This window comes from Triticum aestivum, chromosome 5A (assembly GCF_018294505.1).
Source record: "Triticum aestivum cultivar Chinese Spring chromosome 5A, IWGSC CS RefSeq v2.1, whole genome shotgun sequence".
NCBI classification, from domain to species: Eukaryota; Viridiplantae; Streptophyta; class Magnoliopsida; order Poales; family Poaceae; genus Triticum; species Triticum aestivum.
The window spans coordinates 46,420,867-46,442,009 of NC_057806.1; the positions used below are offsets into that span (position 1 = coordinate 46,420,867).

Sequence of the window (21,143 nt, forward strand, 5' to 3'; positions counted from 1 at the left end):
TCCAGAAGTTCGATGACCACACGACAGTTATAAACCTTTGGGTTACTAAGAGCCTCACCATGTTGTGTTCATTCCATTAGTCCAGGTTGCCCGATCCATCACCGCCAATCCACTAGCCCCACTTAAGGAAGAAGAATAACAATGTGGCATTATTCCCTGTGATAATGAAGAAAGACCAACTTCTATCGCTTGAAGTAGAACAACAGGTAAAAGAAGAGCCCGAAGAGCCTAGCCCGATCCATCACCGCCAATCCACTAGCCCCACTTAAGGAAGAAGAATAACAATGTGGCATTATTCCCTGTGATAATGAAGAAAGACCAACTTCTATGGCTTGAAGTAGAACAACAGGTAAAAGAAGAGCCCGAAGAGCCTAGAACCCAAGCTAACCCCCCCCACCCCCCATAATCATTCTCTTTTCAAACAAAAAAACAATGAAGTTGCATAAAGAGTATAAGAAAAGCTCCTAGAAAATCAATGACCCATGATTTAGTCTACTGTTTGTTGTTTCTTATATGCAATTATGTACACCCTCCTAGATTCATGTACCAACTAGCCATACGGTCTACCCCCCCCCCCCCCCCCCTAGCTTGTACTCTTTATTCACAACTATGAATCATTTACCCATGCAACATACCTTCACAAATCAATACTCAATCCGTTTTTGCTCAGTTCTATTACTTGATTTTTCAAACAAAAATAACCAACGGGCACGCTTCTGCCCCGCTAGTAGTACTTACTCCTAGTACAAATCAAGGTCCTAGGTATTCAAAGTTAACCTAGTAGACCATGAAGTGTATGTGACAGTCAACAAAAAGAACAGATGATGTAAATTTGTATGCCTGACTATATGTACACTGTACACATGTGCTTGCAGCATGCATAAAAATTATGGGTCATATGATCGAGCCACAAAACGCTCCAAGAAAAGGCTGGGGCCCTAAAGGTACTAAAGAGGTAATGAAACCTACAATGGTAGGTTATGTCAGATTCCTGTTTCCTAGTAAAGAGAGCTCCGTGCATCACTCGGCGCAAAGCCAGTAAATGTCAAGACCATTTCCAAGCTTATATATGTATCTGATCTAATATTATGCGCTTCCATTGAGCGGAAACATGCACGCGTGTGCATGTAGTAGTAGCCTATTAGGTTTTTTTTTAAGGATGACCTTTGGCCTCTGCATCTGGGAGATGCATACAGCCATTTTATTGATTATTTTTGAGGACCTTACAAACTATTACAACAATGTGCCTGAATTCACCATCTTGGCAACACATGCCACTACTCCTATCCAAAATGATGAATGGGTGCTAGCTGGGCCACTACCCAAATCACTCACCTAAGCCTAACATCAAAAGACGGAAGCCGAAACATATTCGGAAGCCCCAGCCGAGCCACATACCGGATCTGGGGCACAATCCGGTCAGACACACTCGTGTGTCGTCGCCGCCATCTTCCACAGGTCCGTCTTCAGATCATATTGAGGCTTCTACCTTGTCTGGCCACTCTGCCATCGACGTCACCATGACGCTAGACAGCAACCTCCTCCTGCGCGAGTCCATCTCCGTGCATCGGACGCCGAGCCTCCACAGCGCCATGCCGCCGATATCCGCCGACATCGATGTGTGAGATGAAGCACCGCTCCACCATCCCCCATCCAACACTTACTCCAAAACGATGCCCCTAGGAGGGAAAGCGATAAAACGTCGTCATCGTCCGATCCGAAAGAGCCAGATCTAGGGTTTCCCCCGGAGCATCCCGAGCCTGATGGCGCAGACTGCAACGACGATGCCTCGACAAGGGAACGACATCTAAGACGCCGACATCGTCCGCCATGACCATAGTCGGCGCGATTTTCATCGGCAGTTGCTCCACCAGACGTGTGCCGACGTCGCTGGTCCCTTCAACCGGAGCAAACTCCAAAACGATGCCCTAAAGAGGGACTATGACGCAAAAGCGCCGCCATCGCTCGATCCCAAGGAGATCTAGGGTTTCCCCCATAGTTGTCCGCGCTGTCAAGGGCCAGACAAGGGTAGAATCCTGTGGATCTGCCCAGCTGCCGACGAGTCGCACCCACCACCGTGCCGACGACTGACCAGCGATCAATCCGGTCGCGCCGCCGCGAACCGATCCGGTCACGCCGCTCCCGTCCCTGGCGGCCACGACGCACCAGATCGCAAGGCCTCCTGCCGCAGGGAATCGACGTCGCCGAGGCGCCGCCACGCTCCGGCCCGGCGGCGCCGGCCCGCGCCAGCCCCACCCGAGCGAGAGGGCCCGAGTTCCCGCCGCCGCCGGCGACGGCTAGGCTTCGCGTGGCCGCGCCCTTGGGCGGCGGCGAGGGAGGAGGAGGAGGAGTGGGGGAGGTTCGGCGGCGATGGGATCTGGGGCCTCCCGGTCGCCCACGCGGGAGGCGGCTCGGGAGGGAGATCAGTAGCCTATTAGGTGAACAGCAAATTGATCATGGGAAGTCTGTAATCCCCATAGAACATGAACTTATGTGATAGCATAAAAGGGCAGGCCAAGGAGCAAACCGAGCAAGTGAGATTGACTTCTACCCGTGTCCAAGGAGCCTGTTCCAATGGCTTCGCTACAATAGGCCTAGGAGACGCCGGGAACAATTTTCTTACCTTTTTCCACGCCATTGCTTCTTTTCTTGGCGGATGACCACATAACTAGCGGATGATTCTGAATCATGTATCCCCTGCTCCCGTTCTTCTCCTATTTCCTTCTTGCTGTTGACTGTAACCTCTCCTAGCTGCACTACGCATGCCAACCACCATACACGATGCACGTCCTTGCTACATCCCGCACACTACGCCCCGCCTCCGTGCTACTGAGCAGATTGCGCGTGTTGTACACTAGCCACATATGATCAATACAAGGGAGTAACAGGTAAGGTGCATTGCATCCTCCTCTTTCTCGTCTGCACTTTCAACCGCAATTTGTTGTAATCCACCTTTTCTTTTGAAAAAGGAAATATTAATATCACGCAAATACCAATTACACCTAGCCTGTGTGCTACAAGATGTCGCAACAACATCCAGGATGCACACAGTCAAAGAAAAAAATAGAAAAGAAAGGAAAAAAGAAGTCGCCAGGTGATTAGCAAAGTTCGCATCAACGTGTTGACAGTTATGCATAACTGGAATTTGCTAAGATGGAAACTCGTGATGTGTATGAGTCAAAATCTCATGAATTTTATTTAGCAGAAATGCTCTCTTTCTTCTGAACAGCATGTGGTTTTTTCAGTTTGTTTAGCCCGTTCTATAATTTTTGGAATTATGCCCTCAAGAACATGATGTATATAAATTTTTCACCAACAGAAAAATTCTTGCTGGTGGTCATTGTGTAGCTAGTGGTCGTGCAGCTGTGAAATTGGTTCGGTGGTGATTCGGGCACCGGTTAGGGCTTGCAGTCGATGGGGGCAAAGACCTCAAGGAAGGGATGGGCTGGGACGCTGGGTCGTATGTACTCTATGAACTGGTCTTGGGCTATGTGCCAACAGTTGGTTCTCCAATTAAAGGTTTCTTGTGACGCATTCATTGGTGCGAATGAGTAACGCACATACTATCAGCTCGAAAACGCGCGCGGAGTAAAAAGAATTGGAGGGAGTACTTCATCCATTCAGTTTGAGAACGCAGCATTCTTTTTCTTTTTTTTAACAAAACGCAGCATTCTTGAAATGGTAGCAGATTTAAAAAAGTTATGAGAACGTAAACAGAGTATACACTAAAGTGGTGAACAATCAAAGATTTCATTCACATGTTATGCTGTTTTAATTTTATTTATTTTTAGATTAAGATAAGATTTTTGAGATAGCTTATACCATGTTTTTTGTTAGTATTAGTAGGTGACTTGCCTGCACCAACTAATACATGCCTCGACCTGCTCTATCAACTTGCATCACCAACTCAACTCAACTAAAAAAATCGCATCACGATTTGATCATTGAGATCTCTTGATAATTTGTAGCGAACGCCGCCATTGCCTTAGATTCAGTTATGCATCCACCATTGTTGTTACCACAAGTACTGTCAAAAGAATTAGCATATTAGAGATGTAGTACACATCAAACATTTCTTTTATAGTGTGTAACACTTCAAACATAGCTAACTGTCGTTGCATGGGAGTATCAGAAAGAAGAGAGAAAAGCCTAGCAACAACATATCGCAACGCCTGTGAAGCAGAACAACATGAACACTCGGAAGGTTGTCAGAACAACACCAAGGCGGCTAAAACGATGCCCACGGTGCCGCCTCTGAGAGCTACCACCACAAGGCCACAAGGGAACAAAACCCACAGGCTACACACATATCATGAAATACACTAAAATGTACAACATCACGATTCGCTCTGCGAGGGTCGCTGGTCGGACCGGAGTTTGGAGGCACAAGCATCCAGCACCAGTGTGCGCCGTCTCCTTCACCAGGGAGTCTTGTCGCCTGGACCTGCAAGGATGATCTGCAAAACAAACCATGGAGAAGGGAAATCATGCCACGTCATAGGCGGTGGATATGCACTTCCTAACTGAAGCTGAGGCACGTACATTGCAATCAATGGCGAACCGCCGCGCCAGCATGATGGCGGTGTTCCGCTCTCTCGCTGTTTCAAAGGCAACGGCGAAGCTGAGGTCACTCCGGGGCCGCCAAAACATTGCCTGTGAGGCTGCTTCCCCACCACCTCGAACACCACATAGCTGATACATAACAGAAATACTGTGAGAGGCAGACTACTGTTACGCCAATAGCAACTACTAGTAACAAATACTAGTACGTTATTGCAAATTTCATTGAAAACGAACATGTTATATTAACATAGTAAAATAATATCACAACAGCTGCTTCGATTAATGAGCATTGTAATCTGTTTGCAGATACTGTTTAACCGAGAAAGAGAACATGTCCCCACAAGAAAAGAAAAGAAAAGAGAGAGAAGATGCCTTTGAAGCTGCAGCCTACCTGCATCGATGAGGAATAGAATTCTTTGGCAACTACTGTCTTTCCTTTTGAAAGTCTCATCCGCAATCTCCCAACATTGAGAACATGAACAGCCTCTTTCGGCTGATCAATTCCATTCAACTGAAGCACAACAACCTGCAATGAGACACAGAGCATTGGGAACTTCAGAAACAATAGTTCAAGATATGGAACGAGATCCTCTGACTTGGTACGTTCTACTGCCGAGGGACGTCGTTCCCGCTGCACCGTCCATCACGCATCCAACGATGCTCGCAGAAACTACACCATGCGCAGCTTTCGCTCTGGTGGAAATTGAAATAAGCGGCCCATCGGTGGTCTTAATTTTAAAAATAAGAGCACCGGGTGGGACGACGACAAGTACTACTAGGCATGACAACTTTGAACTGTTATACTGCCAAACTTTGTCATGCCAGTACAGACTCCTTATTAGGTACAAGTAAAAACACCACAAGATTTCTGTAAATTGAAACCCCTACATTGCGTATAGTTAGAATAAATATCATAAAGTGGGAAAGGATAGTATGGTCATACATTGAATTCAGTTTCAGGTTTTCTTACGAGTGTCTCTACATAATCCACCAGTCCAGCATCTGCTAAGAATACCAAGCTTATGTTAGTCGCGTAATAAACAAGAGATGCACATACTTATGCCTGACAGATGTGTTCAGTTAAACAAACCAGGGTCTACTAGCCCAGCTGTCTTTGCTATTGCAGTTTCACCCCCAAAATTGATTTCAGCTTGCATGTAACGTCCAACATCATTTGGCTCTGGAGCATATGCTGGTCTTGTGGCACCTACAGAAGTTCCATGGCAACAAATGTTAGAAGCACTAGGGATCTGAATTTGAGTTCAAGATTAAAATGCTTGGCCGATATGGCAAACCTAACGAAGTGACCAAAACTTGACAATCATAATTCACCAGGCAATGCTTGCCCTTTCCCTTCTCAATAGCTTAGAGATAGAGGTACCAAAAGAACAAGAAAAATGGAAGAGCAATTTTTTTGTTTTTTGAGCAACTATGTTCAAGAGGACAATAATATGAAAAAAAAAGTAATTAGAGAGATGCCTCTAGGCATCGCAATCACAGTGCAATGAGAGAGAGAGAGACTCCACCTGAAATAATCTCTTTGTTGCTTTCTTTTGGGTGTATCCGGAACCACTGGACAGAAATATTTGAAAAATCCACGGGAGTACCGTTGTGACAAACTATGTGTAGCATTGAACCCAAGCACTGGAGACCCTCCAAATCGAACACGGGAATTTCGTTTCCTTTTAGTCTTTTGTGCAGTTCCAACTGGTAAATAAAACCTTGCAAATCAGTAATATATATAACATGTATTCTGTTATGCTCTAAACAAATTCTCAACTCACTGGAAGTATTTCAGATGATGAAAACTTGGAATAAAAGAGTTTGAGACTGCTAGCCACATACCATAACAAATATGATGTATGTGTGCCATATCTAATATTGCATTCTTAGTGAAATAAATACATTTGTACTCAATGATTTTCAGCGATGATGTGAACATTGAATATGAAGATGTTCTGAAACTAGCCTAGCCATGCCGAATAAGTACGAAAATATCTTAGGCCGGCATCGGTAACACATACCTCTTTCAAAAGATTGACACAATCCACAGACTTCTCAGTAAACGTCTTACGTAAAGTTTTGATTTCATTTTCTAGATCCATGGCCTGGAGAAGTAATGAATGTGAAGTAGAATTGACATATTCCAATTTGTGTATCAAGCAGTGAATAATTATAATAAACTTTACCTTGCTAGGGCAATGCAGCATTTTTATTCTTCTGGCCACTCTAACTTCTTTCTTTAGTTCCTCCATATCCTTCCAAACAGCAAATAAATGTCACAACTCAGATACATATTGATGAATTCAAAGCAAAGCAACCTCTGGAACTCTGGATGTATAAAAGAGCATATAGCAGGGGACTAGAGATCAAGTATTGGACCAAATGGAACTGAAGCCTCAAAGCTAACCAAGATAAATAAAGGAGCAATAAATAAAAATGCAATGTTTCTCAGCAGAAAAATGCAATGTGCTAAGCTTAGTATGCATGATATTGGATTATATCATCTCAAATTGCACAGGTGCACAAAAGGTAGCTTTACTTCAAAATTTATGACATGTATATGTATTGCCACACAAAAAAATGAACAAATCTTCAGAATTACTATCCAGATTATGTACCAATTCAGCCAAGGAAAATAGCTTGCCAGAATACAATATGTAAGCAAGTAAGCAACAACATAAGAGGAGGAAGGGCAAGTAAAAGAACAATTAGAGTAAACAAGCTTCACTGTATGAACTAGCTTGTAGTCTTGCAGTAACTGGTAAGTAACAATTAAGGAAGGTGAGAAGCTTTAAAAAAAATCAACGTACTTGCTTCCCAGTTTTTTTGGACATCTTTTCATGCTCCTGAAGTGCTTCTTGAACTCTTTGCACTGCAGACCTAGCACTCTCTACCTCCGTATTGGCATTAACTCTTTCTTCTTCAACAATTCTCTTGGCATCTTCAGAAGCCTATGAGCAAGACAAAAAAAAACTTCAATACTATAAACAAAGGACAATGCACAAAAGGTGTTGAGAGCATCACAACAGGTAGGAGCATGGGAGCATTTATACTTGGAATATATCCTTTTCGATATTGTGTAAAGAAAATCTAATCCTGCTTAAGATAATTAGCGCTCTATGCTCACTTGACTAATTGCATGTTTCTGATGGAGTCACATTTGGAAAATCAGGTGAAAATCTTGAGACATATCGACTAAACATTTACACAAGCCGCCAACTTTTGAGGGGAATGACGTGTAGTAATGTATATTTTCTTCCCTATAGTAATCAGGTTGCATCGACACAAACTTTCATTTTCCATAAATTCTATTGTAAGATAAAACAAACATTACTCTAATTTTTTTAGACTATAATTACTCTAATTTAGATAGGTGTGCATTCCTTTCGAACTAACATAAATATGTTTCTTTGGTAACGAAATCCCTAAAACTAGGATCAATGGGTATAGTCCCTAACTGAATGTGCAGTCTGTATATGTTTTCAATCGACCTCCGAAACTAAATACATTTATTAGTTCCTAGGTACAAGTTCTTTTAAGAGCTTTTCAAAACTTCTCGCTAGGCAAGAGAAGCAGGTACGAGTTATTTCCCTGAAGACTTCAGGACTTGAGCAATAAACTGCACCCTTTTGTAGATATATCTCATAAAGATAGATCTTCTCTACTATACATAACTGTCAACTAAGGCTCATTTCTATTCTGCTTAATATAATGATGAGCAGCTTTCCTGCATGCTCGAGGAAAAAAAACTGCCAAGTAAGAAAGCAAATACTCCCTCCGTTCCTAAATATTTGTCTTTCTAGAGATTTCAACAAGTGACTACATACGGAGCAAAATGAGTGAATCTACACTCTAAAATATGTCTACATACATCCGTATGTTGTGTCCATTTGAAATGCCTAGAAAGACAAATATTTTGGAACGGAGGGAGTACGTATTTAAGTTGGTTGTGAATTATAAGTAGTACAACTACCAAATGAAGGATTCATGATACCGAGAACTTCGACATTATTCGAGTACATAGATTCTGATTCTGGAACATATCAAACCTCATGTTTGTAAAATCTAATGCTACAGCCGTGGAAAGTGTAAACAAACAAACTGGAACATACCAGCTTTAATGATTTCGCTAATTCTGTGACCTCTGTTTTTTGTTGAATCAACTCAGCTTCTCTTTTGGAGAGCTGAACTGCAAGAATTTCCACCTGGAAAATAGCATAACTTTAATCAAATGAGAACATACCAGCTTTAATGATAACTAGATGCAAATATAACTTCAAATGAAAGATGGAGCTACAAGAAAAATGCCTGGAGTATAGGATATGAAGAAACCAACCATAGAAATAGACTCCTCAATTTCATCCTTAGTTTTGCCCGTGACTTGACCTCTCAGTGACTCCAATACACTCTTTAGATTTTTCAGGAGAATGTCTCGCTCCAACAAAGCCACTTGTCTCCATTTAACCTGACGGTTTGAACAAGTCAATCAGAAAACAAATTCATAACCTAAGAAAAACATAAATTCATTAACTAAACTGATTGGCATGTAGCATGGAGGCAATCATGCACTAAATACAGAAGGTCTGTTCGAGAAGAATGCAAAGGTCTGAACCTCTTTAGACAACAGAGTGGCAGTGTTGAGTCCCTTCTCAAACTTCATTGCAAGCTCACGGACTGAGAAGCGCTGACGGCGATCAAGCAGTTCCTCAGTCTCCTTAGCAACAACCTCCTTCAGAGGCGGCACTTCTGGGCCATCTGCCAGCTTGATCACTATGCCGTTTGAACCGTTCTTGTAGGTAGGAAATTTGTTTCTTATGATATTTGCTGGACGCAGTGGCCCTGGTCGTATGTCCTCATTCTTTGTCTTGCGCCCATAATCAAGAGTTGCTGCCCAGGTCATCTATAAAATACAACTTCCCTGCAATTTTCACACAATACATTTTTTCGTCAACATAAAAATTGCATTAAACATGACACCTGCATAACAGATTAGCGTTTGAGAATTTATTCCTGCCAAAAGTGATGCACAAGGCAATGGAACAATGACTCGGAGCTAAAGTTGTGAGATTCAAATCAAAGAATGCAAAAGGGGTGGAAACAGGCTGGATAAGCTATGAAATGTGGCCTAAGTATACTTGAAAAGCTACAGCTTTGTGTGAAACAACTGATAAACATAAGACGGTCTTATCTTTCAAGCAAGGGACAAATAATCAAATAAAATGAAGGAGTGCAAAATATTTTAGCACACAGCAAAAACCCAGAAAACATGAAAGCAATATGATAGAGAGTAGGCCCTCACAAAGAATCAAAATGGTTGATTACACACCAGCAAACTATCGGGGCAGGCACAATTGTAGGTGGTTGGCAAAATTATGCGGTGTCATTCATGAACCTCCCCCCATTAATTAGCAGCATAATATACTAGTGAGGAGCGGGGACAAAAGCCTCCACCAACGGAAAACTTACACTAGGAATGAAATTAAAATGATAGCGTAACAAACTGCTTTTTACAACACAACGCTTTGTTGAATTCCACTTTGTTAAAGGGCACGGCTGAGAGGACGGCAAGAATGCAACTTTATCAGCGAACAAGGCATTCTCCGCTTTACAGTTGGAAGTGGTCCACCCTTGTCCATTGTTGGTTAGGCGACAGAGGAGGCTCGATAAAGTAAAGTAACACAGCATCCAAACCCTGTTTAGCCCTGAAGACAGGAATTTTCTCACGAGGCAAGTGACACAAGGAAAATGGCAAAGCTAATTAGCTCATTAATTTACTCCACATATAGAAGGCGAAACAAACTCTGAGATGTGAAACTCTGGAAGACCTTCCTTATTTAGATCACATAAACGAAAGACAAAAAAACCGTTCTTAATTAGGGAAATGAAGCCGGTGCTCAGTGCAAAACGCTGGGGCATCTAAGACTAATATTCTACTGTACTGTACAGTTGTAACTTGGACCGAAAGTACTTTAATTAGACCCACAAATAAAATAATCTAGTATTGTTCCTGCAGGTTCCCCAGACCGCAATGCAAGTATTGCAAACCCTGCATGGCCCCATCGTCAAGACATAAACAATGCAAGTACATCTGTACTACTGGTACTTAATTACGCCGTTGATTTGTACTGTAGGAGTACTACTCCACGCGACACGGAGACGAAATCCCTCCTTCTTCTTCTCGCGGCGCTCAACTGCTCCCCCCGTGGTTTAATCTCCATGTCGAAGTCGCACCCAGCGACGGATTGGAAAGCGTCTGCTACCGGCTAGGCTAATACGGAGTACTACTTTGAAGGGAGCAAGGAGAGAAGAGGTTACATTTTCACCCGCGGGCTAATCAAGCAGGAAGATGCAAAATCTCATCTCAACAGCAGAAAAGAAGGAGCTGAAAATAAATGAAAAATCCGCACAAGAAGTAGAACTGACCCCGCAATGCGCGCGCGCGCGTGCGTCGGCCTGGAGCCCTCCTCCACGCGGGCCGGGCGCGGCGGCGAGTGGCGGCGCAATGGGGCTGATCCGGCGAGGGCGAGGGCGAGCAGAGCAGGCCCGCGGGGATTTGGGGATCTTGTTTGCGAGGAGGAGGGGTTTGCGCCGAGCCGCCGGGGGGCGAGGGAAGGAGACAGTTTTCTGCGCGGGGTTTGCTTTGCCCCCCTCTCTCTCTCTCTCTCTCTGTGAGTCTGTGTGTGTGTGCTTTCTTCAAGGAAGGAGTGGGGAGTGGGGTAGGAGGCTAGTGCCTGCCGGGTACAGCGGGTGGCAGCTTTGAATAGCCCCTCCGGCCCCCGTCCGGTGACCCTCTCCTCTCTCTCACTCACTCGGTGGCGTGCATGGCTAGGTCCACGCGCAAGTGCGCCTTCTTTCCATGCTGCGTCCTCATTGCGGTTGACAAGGCAGGACCAGCCGGTATAGTGCATGGGGATTACAAGAGTAGGAGTACGTGGTTTTCTTTCCCATCCCTTCCACATGGGTAATGATCCTCTCACGTACTACGTGCGTCCTTGTATTATTGATTTCATGAGTTTGACTCGCATGATGAGTTCCAAACGGAGCCGTCGTGACAGCCCACCAAGTTGATGTAGTATGATGTGGACTTGTTTCTTTCTTTTATTTATTGTTATTGTTAGGTATACATGCTTGTATCTTCCTCCTTTTTTTCAGGAAAAAATACGCCCACTCGCACTCCATTCAAAATACCGTCGTCGGGTCATTTATATAAACTAGCACAATGCCCGTGTGTTGCTATGATCGAATCCATGAAAAACGAGGAGTTATCACTGGCTTAGGAGATCGTCAAAAGATGATGGCATCTTTCGGCCGTTGCATGGTTCACAACTAAAGAGAGAGTGAAAATGTAACAAAAGATCATATGTTGTAGTAGTCTAGGATGATTATCGGGCACTTGGTAGCTTGCTGCTAGGTCCATGCCAAATGCGCCTTCTTTCTATGTTGCGTGCCTCCCTGGCTATGGTTGAGTGCGTGGTTTTCTTGTCTATTCACATGGATAATCATCCTCTCACGTACGTACGTACTACGTCCTTGTAGTATTATTGATTTGAGTTTGACTCGCATGATGAGTTCAATTCTGAGCCGTCATGACAGCCCACAAAGTTGATATATGATGCCGACTTGTTTCATTTTCTCTTTATTTATATTTGGGAACTTGTTTCTTCTTCCTTTCTTTTCAGAAAAGAAAAACTGACACTTCAGATTGAAAAACCACCGTCAGGTCATCTATTGGGCCCGTGATTTGTGTGTGTTAATTATATGACTGAAATGAACCAAAGCATTTGAAATCGCCGTGCTACATGGAGAATGCATGGGGAGCAACTAGTTCACGAGCGCTCCTTCGGGAGCCTCGCAACGATCAGCACCACTTGGTGCGCTCTCAGCCATTCGCCACGTGTCGCGCTCTGGACGCTCCCTTCGATTTTTTCGACGTTTTGGTTTTCTCCTGGTCTTCCTTAGCTTTTCGATTAAAAAAATCCGGAAAAAAAATTTTGCGCGAAAAAAACACGTTTTCTTTTTCCTTTCGCGAAAGTTATGGTTTTTCCACAAGAGTGACGGCCGTGCCTTTCGGAAACGAAAAAAAAACGTTTTTTCTTTCTTTCACGAGAGTCACAATTTTGCTTCCGCGAGAGGCACGGTTGTGCTTTCGCGAAAGTCACGGCCGTGCCTTTCGGAAACGGAAAAAACAAACGTGTTTTCTGTTTTTTTCTTTCGTGAGAGTCACAGTTTTGCTTCTGCGAGAGGGATGGCTGTGCTTTCGCGAGAGTCACGGCCGTGCCTTTCGGAAACGGAAAAAACAAACGCGTTTTCTGTTTTTTCCTTCCACGAGAGTCACGGTTTTGCTTCCACGAGAGGCACGGGTGTGATTTCACGAGAGGCACGGGCGTGCCTCTTTCGGAAAGGGAAAAAAATCGTGCTCCTGGTTCAGTTTTTTCGCCTGGTTTTTTCGTGAAAAAAAATGTTCTCAAAACCTATCAACATGGGATCTAGTTTTAAAGATCTCGACGCGAGGAATCCAATGATGAAAACGGTTCGAGATTTGGACGCACGGTTTAAAAGATAAAATGTTTTGAATAAACGGATCTACGAAAAGAGTGAAAACTCCCAGGTTGCAACAAGTGGCGCGCTGCATGGGCACCACTTGTCGCGACCTGGGAAAGTGGAGTGTTCTTTACAACGAGTACTCCTTAATTAGTGATTTCGGAATGCATGTCATTTCAAAGCTACATGTAGTGACCCTCACATATGATACTTCAAAATCCGGTCCATTCCATTTTAAAATGTCTTGATGTTGTAATAAATGGTGGAGCTAGTAGTAGCAACTTTTTCGTCAATAATACTGATTCTTCCTAAATAATCGATGATCAAACATATAGAAATCCAATTTTTCATATATTCTAACGTTGCTTACATTATATTTATGATCGGGCGCTGACATCTTTTAACAATACTTCTAAGAAGTTTCAAACAATCGAAATTATGCACAATTAGATAGCTATGCATGATGAATTTTGCTAAAACTTAATGGTATAATTATATATAATGCCTAGTTGAAAAATAAAATAAAAATATTAACAACCTAAGGACTTTCAATGTATGATTTGTAACCCCGCGACAGAAAAATGCAACCCCCTGTTTGCGTGTTGTGTCGTTGCCAACATCATATGGAGCTCTATTCTTCGGTCGGCCAATCTTCAGGTTGTCGTCGCCCCCATGAATCAGGAGGTTGCCATGGTGGAGTGTTTGTGAATGAGTCTACCACAACATAGATAGGAAGAGACTGGATTGCTTGTGTGTCTTGGTGGTTTGTGCTATTTGACATGAAAGGAATGAGTCTACCACAACATAGATAGGAAGAGACTGGATTGCTTGTGTGTCTTGGTGGTTTGGGCTATTTGACATGAAAGGAATGCTCGCGTCTTCGACAATAAAATCCCGACAATTCTACATGTTGTCTATCAGCTTAAGGTTGATGTTGGCTTCTAGTTTAGGAAGCTTTAGAGCATCTACAGCCGCAGGTTGCAAAATTGGACCCTCAAACGTCCGTGGATGTGTCCGGACGCGCCCGCAGACAGTGACCGGGCGAGCCTTAAATTTTACCATTTGCAACCACATACCCTATTTTCAAAACATTTATTACATGCAAGGCCATGCACATCGATCATCTTGTCAGTCTTGGGCCGGCTGGCCTATCAAAACACCAAAAATTGCTCATACTTAAGATTTCCACATCCGTATTAGTCCCATCTCGTCGCGTGCCGAGCTAGTCGACTGACTTAAATAATCGGGTCATCCAGAAGTGATAAGCTTCTGACATCATTGCATCATTTGTTAAGAATATAGACTCACCATGATAAACATAGAAGATTCATAGTCAGGGGTCTATCTCCTTGACAAGGGAAACATTCGTTTCAGTACTGCTTTTTATGAACCACAATCCGTCAATAAAAAACGATGAACAAGATAAATCTATTGTCATCTTAGTACGGGTATCAACGTACATGTGAATGAGAAGAACTTGACACCCGACGAACAATCATCAGTTAATGAAATGCACAACGAGAATTGATAGACCTACACAACAACAGAGAAGCTTGCCGCCATGCGTCGGTGCTGCTATTTAAAGCCGGTCAGTGTCCGCCTCACGCGGCGATGTGGGACTAAAATTTGAGTGCACTGATGAGAGAAAGCGGAGCTTTTGTCGCCGCAAGTGAGACCGCTACGACCCATATATAGTGGGGTCGGCGAACGCACCATATATTTGGACTAGATATGAGGGTGTGGTCAGCCCGGGTGTTTGAGGCGCCCGTCTGGATCGATATTTCGTGACCGGGCTGCCCGCCCGCATGTTTGAGGCGGATTTGGGACGTCCAGCCAGCCTGGCTATAGATACTCTTAGGCACCCTTATGTTGTGGCCCTTTTCTAGTGTAGTTTGTGGCTCCTTGGTCGTTGCTAGTTGCTACTGATGTAGTATAGTTTAGTTTGTCACCTGGCTCTGCCCATTTGCATGGTGGTTCTACTCAAGGCCTCTGGTTACTCCTCGTTGGGTAAAAATGGCTGGGGACGCAAAGCTGAGCTTGTCTTTGCCAAAGCAAAAGCAAAAGCTCCGACCATCGCCAGCTGAACTGTATCCTCTCACATCCACCGCGGCGTCCAACTCTGTGTGCTCAGCGTCGTTTCTCAAATCGCAGCGCAGCGGGATCACTTATTAACTTGAGCTCACCATATCGCCCCCGCACAAGATCCAGCCGCATGATTCGAGGAGAGAGCAAAGCGCAGAGGGTGGGCCCATGACAGCTGCGGCCGGTGCCGCAAATCACGGAGCATCCGGGCCCCGCCAGCTTCGCGCCATCGGACGGACGGAGAGCTCGCGCGGCGCGGACGCGCCGGAACGGTGGCGCCGGGAGGTCCGTCCGTCTGATGCGGCACCGTCCGTTTCTTTTTTGGATGTGTATAGGGCACATCTAAATGTGTTTTAATTATTATTGTACATCTAAATGAGTGAATCAAGCATAAAGAAGAAAAAAAAAGAAAAAAAATATCCACACGAATCTCAACATAAGATCAATGACATAGGACTTAGATGTGCAATACTTATTGTACATCTAGATGTGCTTTAGCAAAACTGTTCTTTTTTGAAAAGAGAGGGAATGCGGTACCAACCGTTATGACTGGTTCAAGCTCAAAAACAAAATTGTTACGTACTTATGAATTTTGGCCCCTACAGCTCTGTGCAGTTATTTAATTTCTAAAATAATAATGCTCTCTGGCGAGGATTGGGGATTAATAAATTAGACGATCCACACCAAATCAGGCGGCGAGTGATTGTCAATTTATCTCTCCTACCTTTTTTTGCGAAACAATTTATCTCTACTAGGTAATCTTTCACAATATCTCGAGTCTAACAAGTACTCCCTCCATTCAGTAATCGAGGACAAGTATTTCCGGATGAAGGAAGTATACGTAAGAGCATTTATAGCCGGGCGTACCAAATCCGCTCCAAACATCTCGGCAGACGGTCCAGTCACAAAAATTCAACCAAGCTAGGCATCTCAAACGTCGGGCTGACTGGCGCCCCTCATATTCAGCCTAAATATAGGATGGATATGGGGGGCGCCTGTCACGTCTGCCCCGCCCATCCGACCCTATTTTGTCCTCACAAATATTCCCAATCTAAATTTTTGCAAAAAGAGAAAACATATATTCTCAATCCAAAAACCCTACCTCACTTCGCTCTTGCTTCATTTTTTCTTCTCCCCCCTTCGATTTCTTCGATTCGATCTAGTCCGACGACTCCGGCGATCATGTCAAGCTCCGACAGCCGCTCCGACTCCATCCGCAACATTGACAAGGAGCCGACCCTTCGCATTGCCCTCGAGAGGTCCAAGGTGGACACATGGGGCAGTTGGCCCCTCTCGGCCCCGCCCCGCCGGCGGTGGCCCCTCTCGGCCCGCGCACAACTCCGTGAGGGCTACACAGTCCGAGCCTCCCCCACGCCATCCCCTGCCCTCGCCGGCCACTGCTCCACGCGGGCAGCGGTGGGTGCTCACTAGTGCAGAATCGGGCTTTAGCACCGGTTCATAAGACCCTTTAGTGCCGGTTCAGCAACTGGCACTACAGGGCGGTGACTAAAGCCCCCCTAGTACCGGTTCAACATGAACCGCCACTAAAGGGTCACCACGTGGCACGAGCCAGCGCCGGGGCAGGGAGACCATTAGTACCGGTTCGTAACATCAACCGGTACTAAAAGGTTTAGGGATTTTGGTTTTATTATTTATATATTCTTTAATTTTGTGTTTTCCATTTTTTTTCATTTGCTGGTATTCTATGATACTACATATTGTACACGTTATGCATATATATAAATAGAATTTCTCGTAGAACCGATCATATATATATATATATATATATATATATATATATATATATATTGAATATCTCACGCAACCATTCACACATACATACATGTATATATACAATTTGGTGTATATATACTGTAACGCCCCGGACACACCCGCCGATGGTCGTTACTCCTGGCAGGATCTAGACTGGCCCCACAGATCAATACTAGTCTTTTCTGCGCATTTTGTCCTCACCCGTGCGCATCTGGGAGCAACTTCTCGGCCGGTCATTCATCCTGAAACTACTCCAAGCTAAGCACGCTTAACTTTGGAGTTCTGTCCGAATGAGCTCCCGGAAAAGAAGGAATTCCTCATTGATATGAGTAGTCTGTCATCCCTAATAAGCCAGACTATCACATACACCCTCACTCAGAGGAACCGACGTCCTCGTCGGGCCGCAGAAACGTTCCCTCTTGGCACATACGTATGTGCATCCAGTCCGGTACATGTGCCATACCGTGTGCTGTTAGATAATAACGAGAATAAACGAGACACGAGAGACACGGATTTTTACGTGGAAACCCTTGCGGGAGAAAACCACGGACGCACGAAGGCGCAATCACTATGAGGTGACAGGCCGTCTGAGGTGCGACTACATGGGGTATATATGAGGGGCAACACACAGGAGTCCTTGTAGGACAAGTAAACGAGTTGTACTCGTACGCGTCGGTACCAACGCAAAAGGCCCACACCGTATGTATTACGTCTAGTCCAATACGGTACTAAAATTTGGATCACAATTTAACAATCTCCACCTTGAGCCAAATTCCCTCCAGTAGTTGAAGAAAGTGAATAACTCCATCCAAATCAGCTTAAACACCTTGTGCGTCAAAGTTCATAGGACTAGTGAGAAATACCAACTAAGCCTGAGCAAAGCTCAAACTTATTGGTCGGAACTGGCTTTGTCATCATATCAGTAGGATTATCATGAGTACTTATCTTGCATACCTTCAAATCACCTTCAGCAACAACATCTCGAATATAGTGATATCTGACATCAATGTGCTTTGTTCTCTCATGACACATTGGATTCTTTGTAAGATATATAGCACTTTGACTTTCACTAAATACGGTAGGGCAAGATGAGTCTCCACAAAGCTCAGTGTACAAACCTCTCAACCAGATAGCTTCTTTGCATGCCTCAGAAATAGCCATATACTCGGCATCAGTAGTGGAACACGCCACAATAGACTGCAAAGTTGCTCTCCAACTCACAGCACAACCACCAATGGTGAAAACATAACCTGTGAGTGATCTTCTCTTATCCAAATCACCAGCAAAATCAGAATCAACAAAACCAACAAGTCCATCTCTAGATTTTCCAAATTGTAAATAAGCATTAGAAGTACCTCGCAGGTATCTGAAAATCCACTGAACTGCTCTCCAATGCTCTTTTCCAGGATTAGCCATGTATCTACTGACAACACTCAATGCATATGATAAATCCGGACGAGAACAAACCATGGCATACATAAGTGAACCAACTGCACTTGAATAGGGAACTCTAGACATGTACTCAATATCGGCATCTGACTTAGGACATAAAGCTGATGATAATTTGAAGTGTGCAGCTAACGGAGTGCTTACTGGCTTGGCATTATGCATATTAAAACGACGAAGAACTTTTTCAATATATCCCTTCTGACTTAGATATACTTTTCCAGATGGTCTATCTCTGGATATTTCCATGCCAAGTATTTTCTTTGCTGCACCCAAATCCTTCATCTCAAATTCATTACTCAATTGCTTCTTTAGTTCATTAATATCTGGCATACTCTTTGCAGCAATAAGCATATCATCAACATAAAGGAGCAAATAAATAGTTGAACCTTTGACAATTTTCAAATAAACACAACTATCATAATTAGACCTTTTGAAACCTTGAGAGAGCATAAAGGTGTCAAATCTCTTGTACCACTGTCTTGGAGATTGCTTCAATCCATAAAGAGATTTCTTTAACTTACAAACTAGCTTTTCTTTTCCAGGAATAACAAAACCTTCAGGTTGTTCCATATAAATATTCTCTTCTAATTCTCCATGTAAAAATGCAGTTTTAACATCCAATTGTTCAAGCTCAAGATCATGCATGGCAACAATACTGAGTAAAGTGCGAATAGAGCTATGCTTCACAACAGGAGACAAGACTTCGGTATAGTCAATACCTGGAATCTGACTGTAACCTTTAGCAACTAACCTTGCTTTATATCTTGTCTCATCATTAGGAGAAACACCTTCTTTCCTCTTGAAAACCCACTTGCAACGAATAGGTTTCTTCTCTCTAGGCAATTTTACTAAATCCCAAGTGCCATTCTTTTCAAGTGATTCCATCTCATCATGCATAGCGGTCATCCACTTATTACTATCACCAGAAATAATAGCCTCGGAATATGAAGAAGGCTCAGAATTACCATCAATTTCTTCTGCAACAGATAAAGCAAAAGAAACAATATTGCACTCTTCAATTAACCTGTCTGGTTTATTAATACCCCGCCTGACTCTGTCACGTGCGAGATTCCAACTGGGTGGAACAATAGGCTGATTTGGAGTGGGAGTGACATTATCATCATTAACGACGGGTTCATCATGTGCATCAATAATTTCATTACCAGATGTATCACCTTTATCAATAACATGCTCCACCTGAATAGTAGGCTCCTGAACAATAGGCTGTTTGTAAGGACATATTTACCCCTAAGTGTTTTGGTGATTGATGACAATGCATTTGTGGACTAATCGTGTGCCATGAGTTTTCCAAACACTTCTTTGCTAGGCACAAGACGATTGGGTGCCCCTCGAAGACTGACGAAGACGGCGTCTTTTCTACGTTTCTTTTTGGTGGATTTGAGACGTAGGAAAGCCGTACTATTAAGAGGGGGTCCGCACTGGAAAGGTTTGGGTGGAATCATCACGTACACGTCTCCTTCTTATCCCCTCCTTCTTCCTTGGAGCTTCTTCCGTTTTCTTGCCTCCCTTGTCTGGCTGCCATTGTTGGTTGCGGTAGTACTGCTCCTGGGTCAACGGTAGTACCATAGGCATCCGTGGTAGTACCGCACGGTGGCGCGGTAGTACCGCAGGTGCCCACGGTAGTACCGCTCCCCTGGAGCCGCACTACCGCTGCCCACTAGGCTAGTGCCGCCCATTTGCGGTAGTAGGAGCAGATGTAATTTTTTTACATCCGCACCTACCGCGGTAGTACCGCTTTCACTGTGCGGTAGTACCGCGCTATGCGGTCAGGCAGTAGTACCGCCCCTCGATAGTACTACTGTGTCGGGTTTTTGCTACTTCCGTTTCTTTGCGGAAGTAGGCACAGAAGTTTTCCTTCTCCCCTGGCTGGGACTTTTGCCTCACGGTAGTACCGCATGGGGGGCGCGGTAGTACCGCACAGCCGTGCGGTAGTACCGCTTGGTTGCAAGCAGTAGTACCGCGTGGCCTTGCGGTAGTACCGCTGGCCAGGCGCGGTAGTACCGCTGGCCGCGGGCTGGTTGGTGGGTAACGATTGGATCTTTTCCACACACTATATAAGGGGTCCCCTTCTTCCCCGTTGAAAGGACCGATATGGTTGACTAGAGGGGGGGGGGGTGAATAGGAAACTAACAATTTTCAGCTTTTCTTTAGCAATTTGAACTTTGCATCAAAGTAGGTTGTCTAGATATGCAACTAGATGAGCAACCTATATGATGCAACACGAATAGGAACACAAGCAAGCAAGATATATGAAACAAATAAGCTACACAAGTAAAGGCACGAGATAACCAAGAGTGGAGACGGTGGAGATGAGGATGTGTTGCCGAAGTTCCTTCCCTTTGAGAGGAAGTACGTCTCCGTTGGAGCGGTGTGGAGGCACAATGCTCCCCAAGAAGCCACTAGGGCCACCATAATCTCCTCACGCCCTCACACAATGCGAGATGCCGTGATTCCACTATTTGTGCCCTTGGAGGCAGCGACCGAACCTTTACAAACGAGGTTGGGGCAATCTCCACAACTCAATTGGAGGCTCCCAACAACACCACGAAGCTTCACCACAATGGACTATGGCTTCGCGGTGACCTCAACCGTCTAGGATGCTCAAACACCTAAGAGTAACAAGATCCGCAAGCGATTAGTAGGGGGAATCAAATATCTCTTGGTGGAAGTGTAGATCGGGGCCTTCTCAACCACTCCCGAGCAAATCAACA

General features: G+C 44.4%; 1 protein-coding gene across 1 annotated transcript; it reads right to left on the reverse strand.

Annotated features, from left to right (window-relative positions):
- Nucleotides 1–4,059: 4,059 nt before the first annotated feature.
- LOC123102226 (stomatal closure-related actin-binding protein 1) lies at nucleotides 4,060–11,268 on the reverse strand. Its single transcript, XM_044523522.1, has 13 exons — nucleotides 10,990–11,268; nucleotides 9,179–9,484; nucleotides 8,903–9,031; nucleotides 8,679–8,771; nucleotides 7,377–7,517; nucleotides 6,753–6,821; nucleotides 6,588–6,671; nucleotides 6,090–6,270; nucleotides 5,654–5,770; nucleotides 5,507–5,565; nucleotides 4,955–5,089; nucleotides 4,543–4,692; nucleotides 4,060–4,457 (listed from the first exon to the last, which is right to left on the reverse strand). Exons 2-13 carry the CDS (start codon nucleotides 9,464–9,466, stop codon nucleotides 4,419–4,421), a joined length of 1,485 nt encoding a protein of 494 aa, XP_044379457.1. The 5' UTR covers nucleotides 9,467–9,484; nucleotides 10,990–11,268; the 3' UTR covers nucleotides 4,060–4,418.
- Between the last annotated feature and the right edge of the window lie 9,875 nt (nucleotides 11,269–21,143).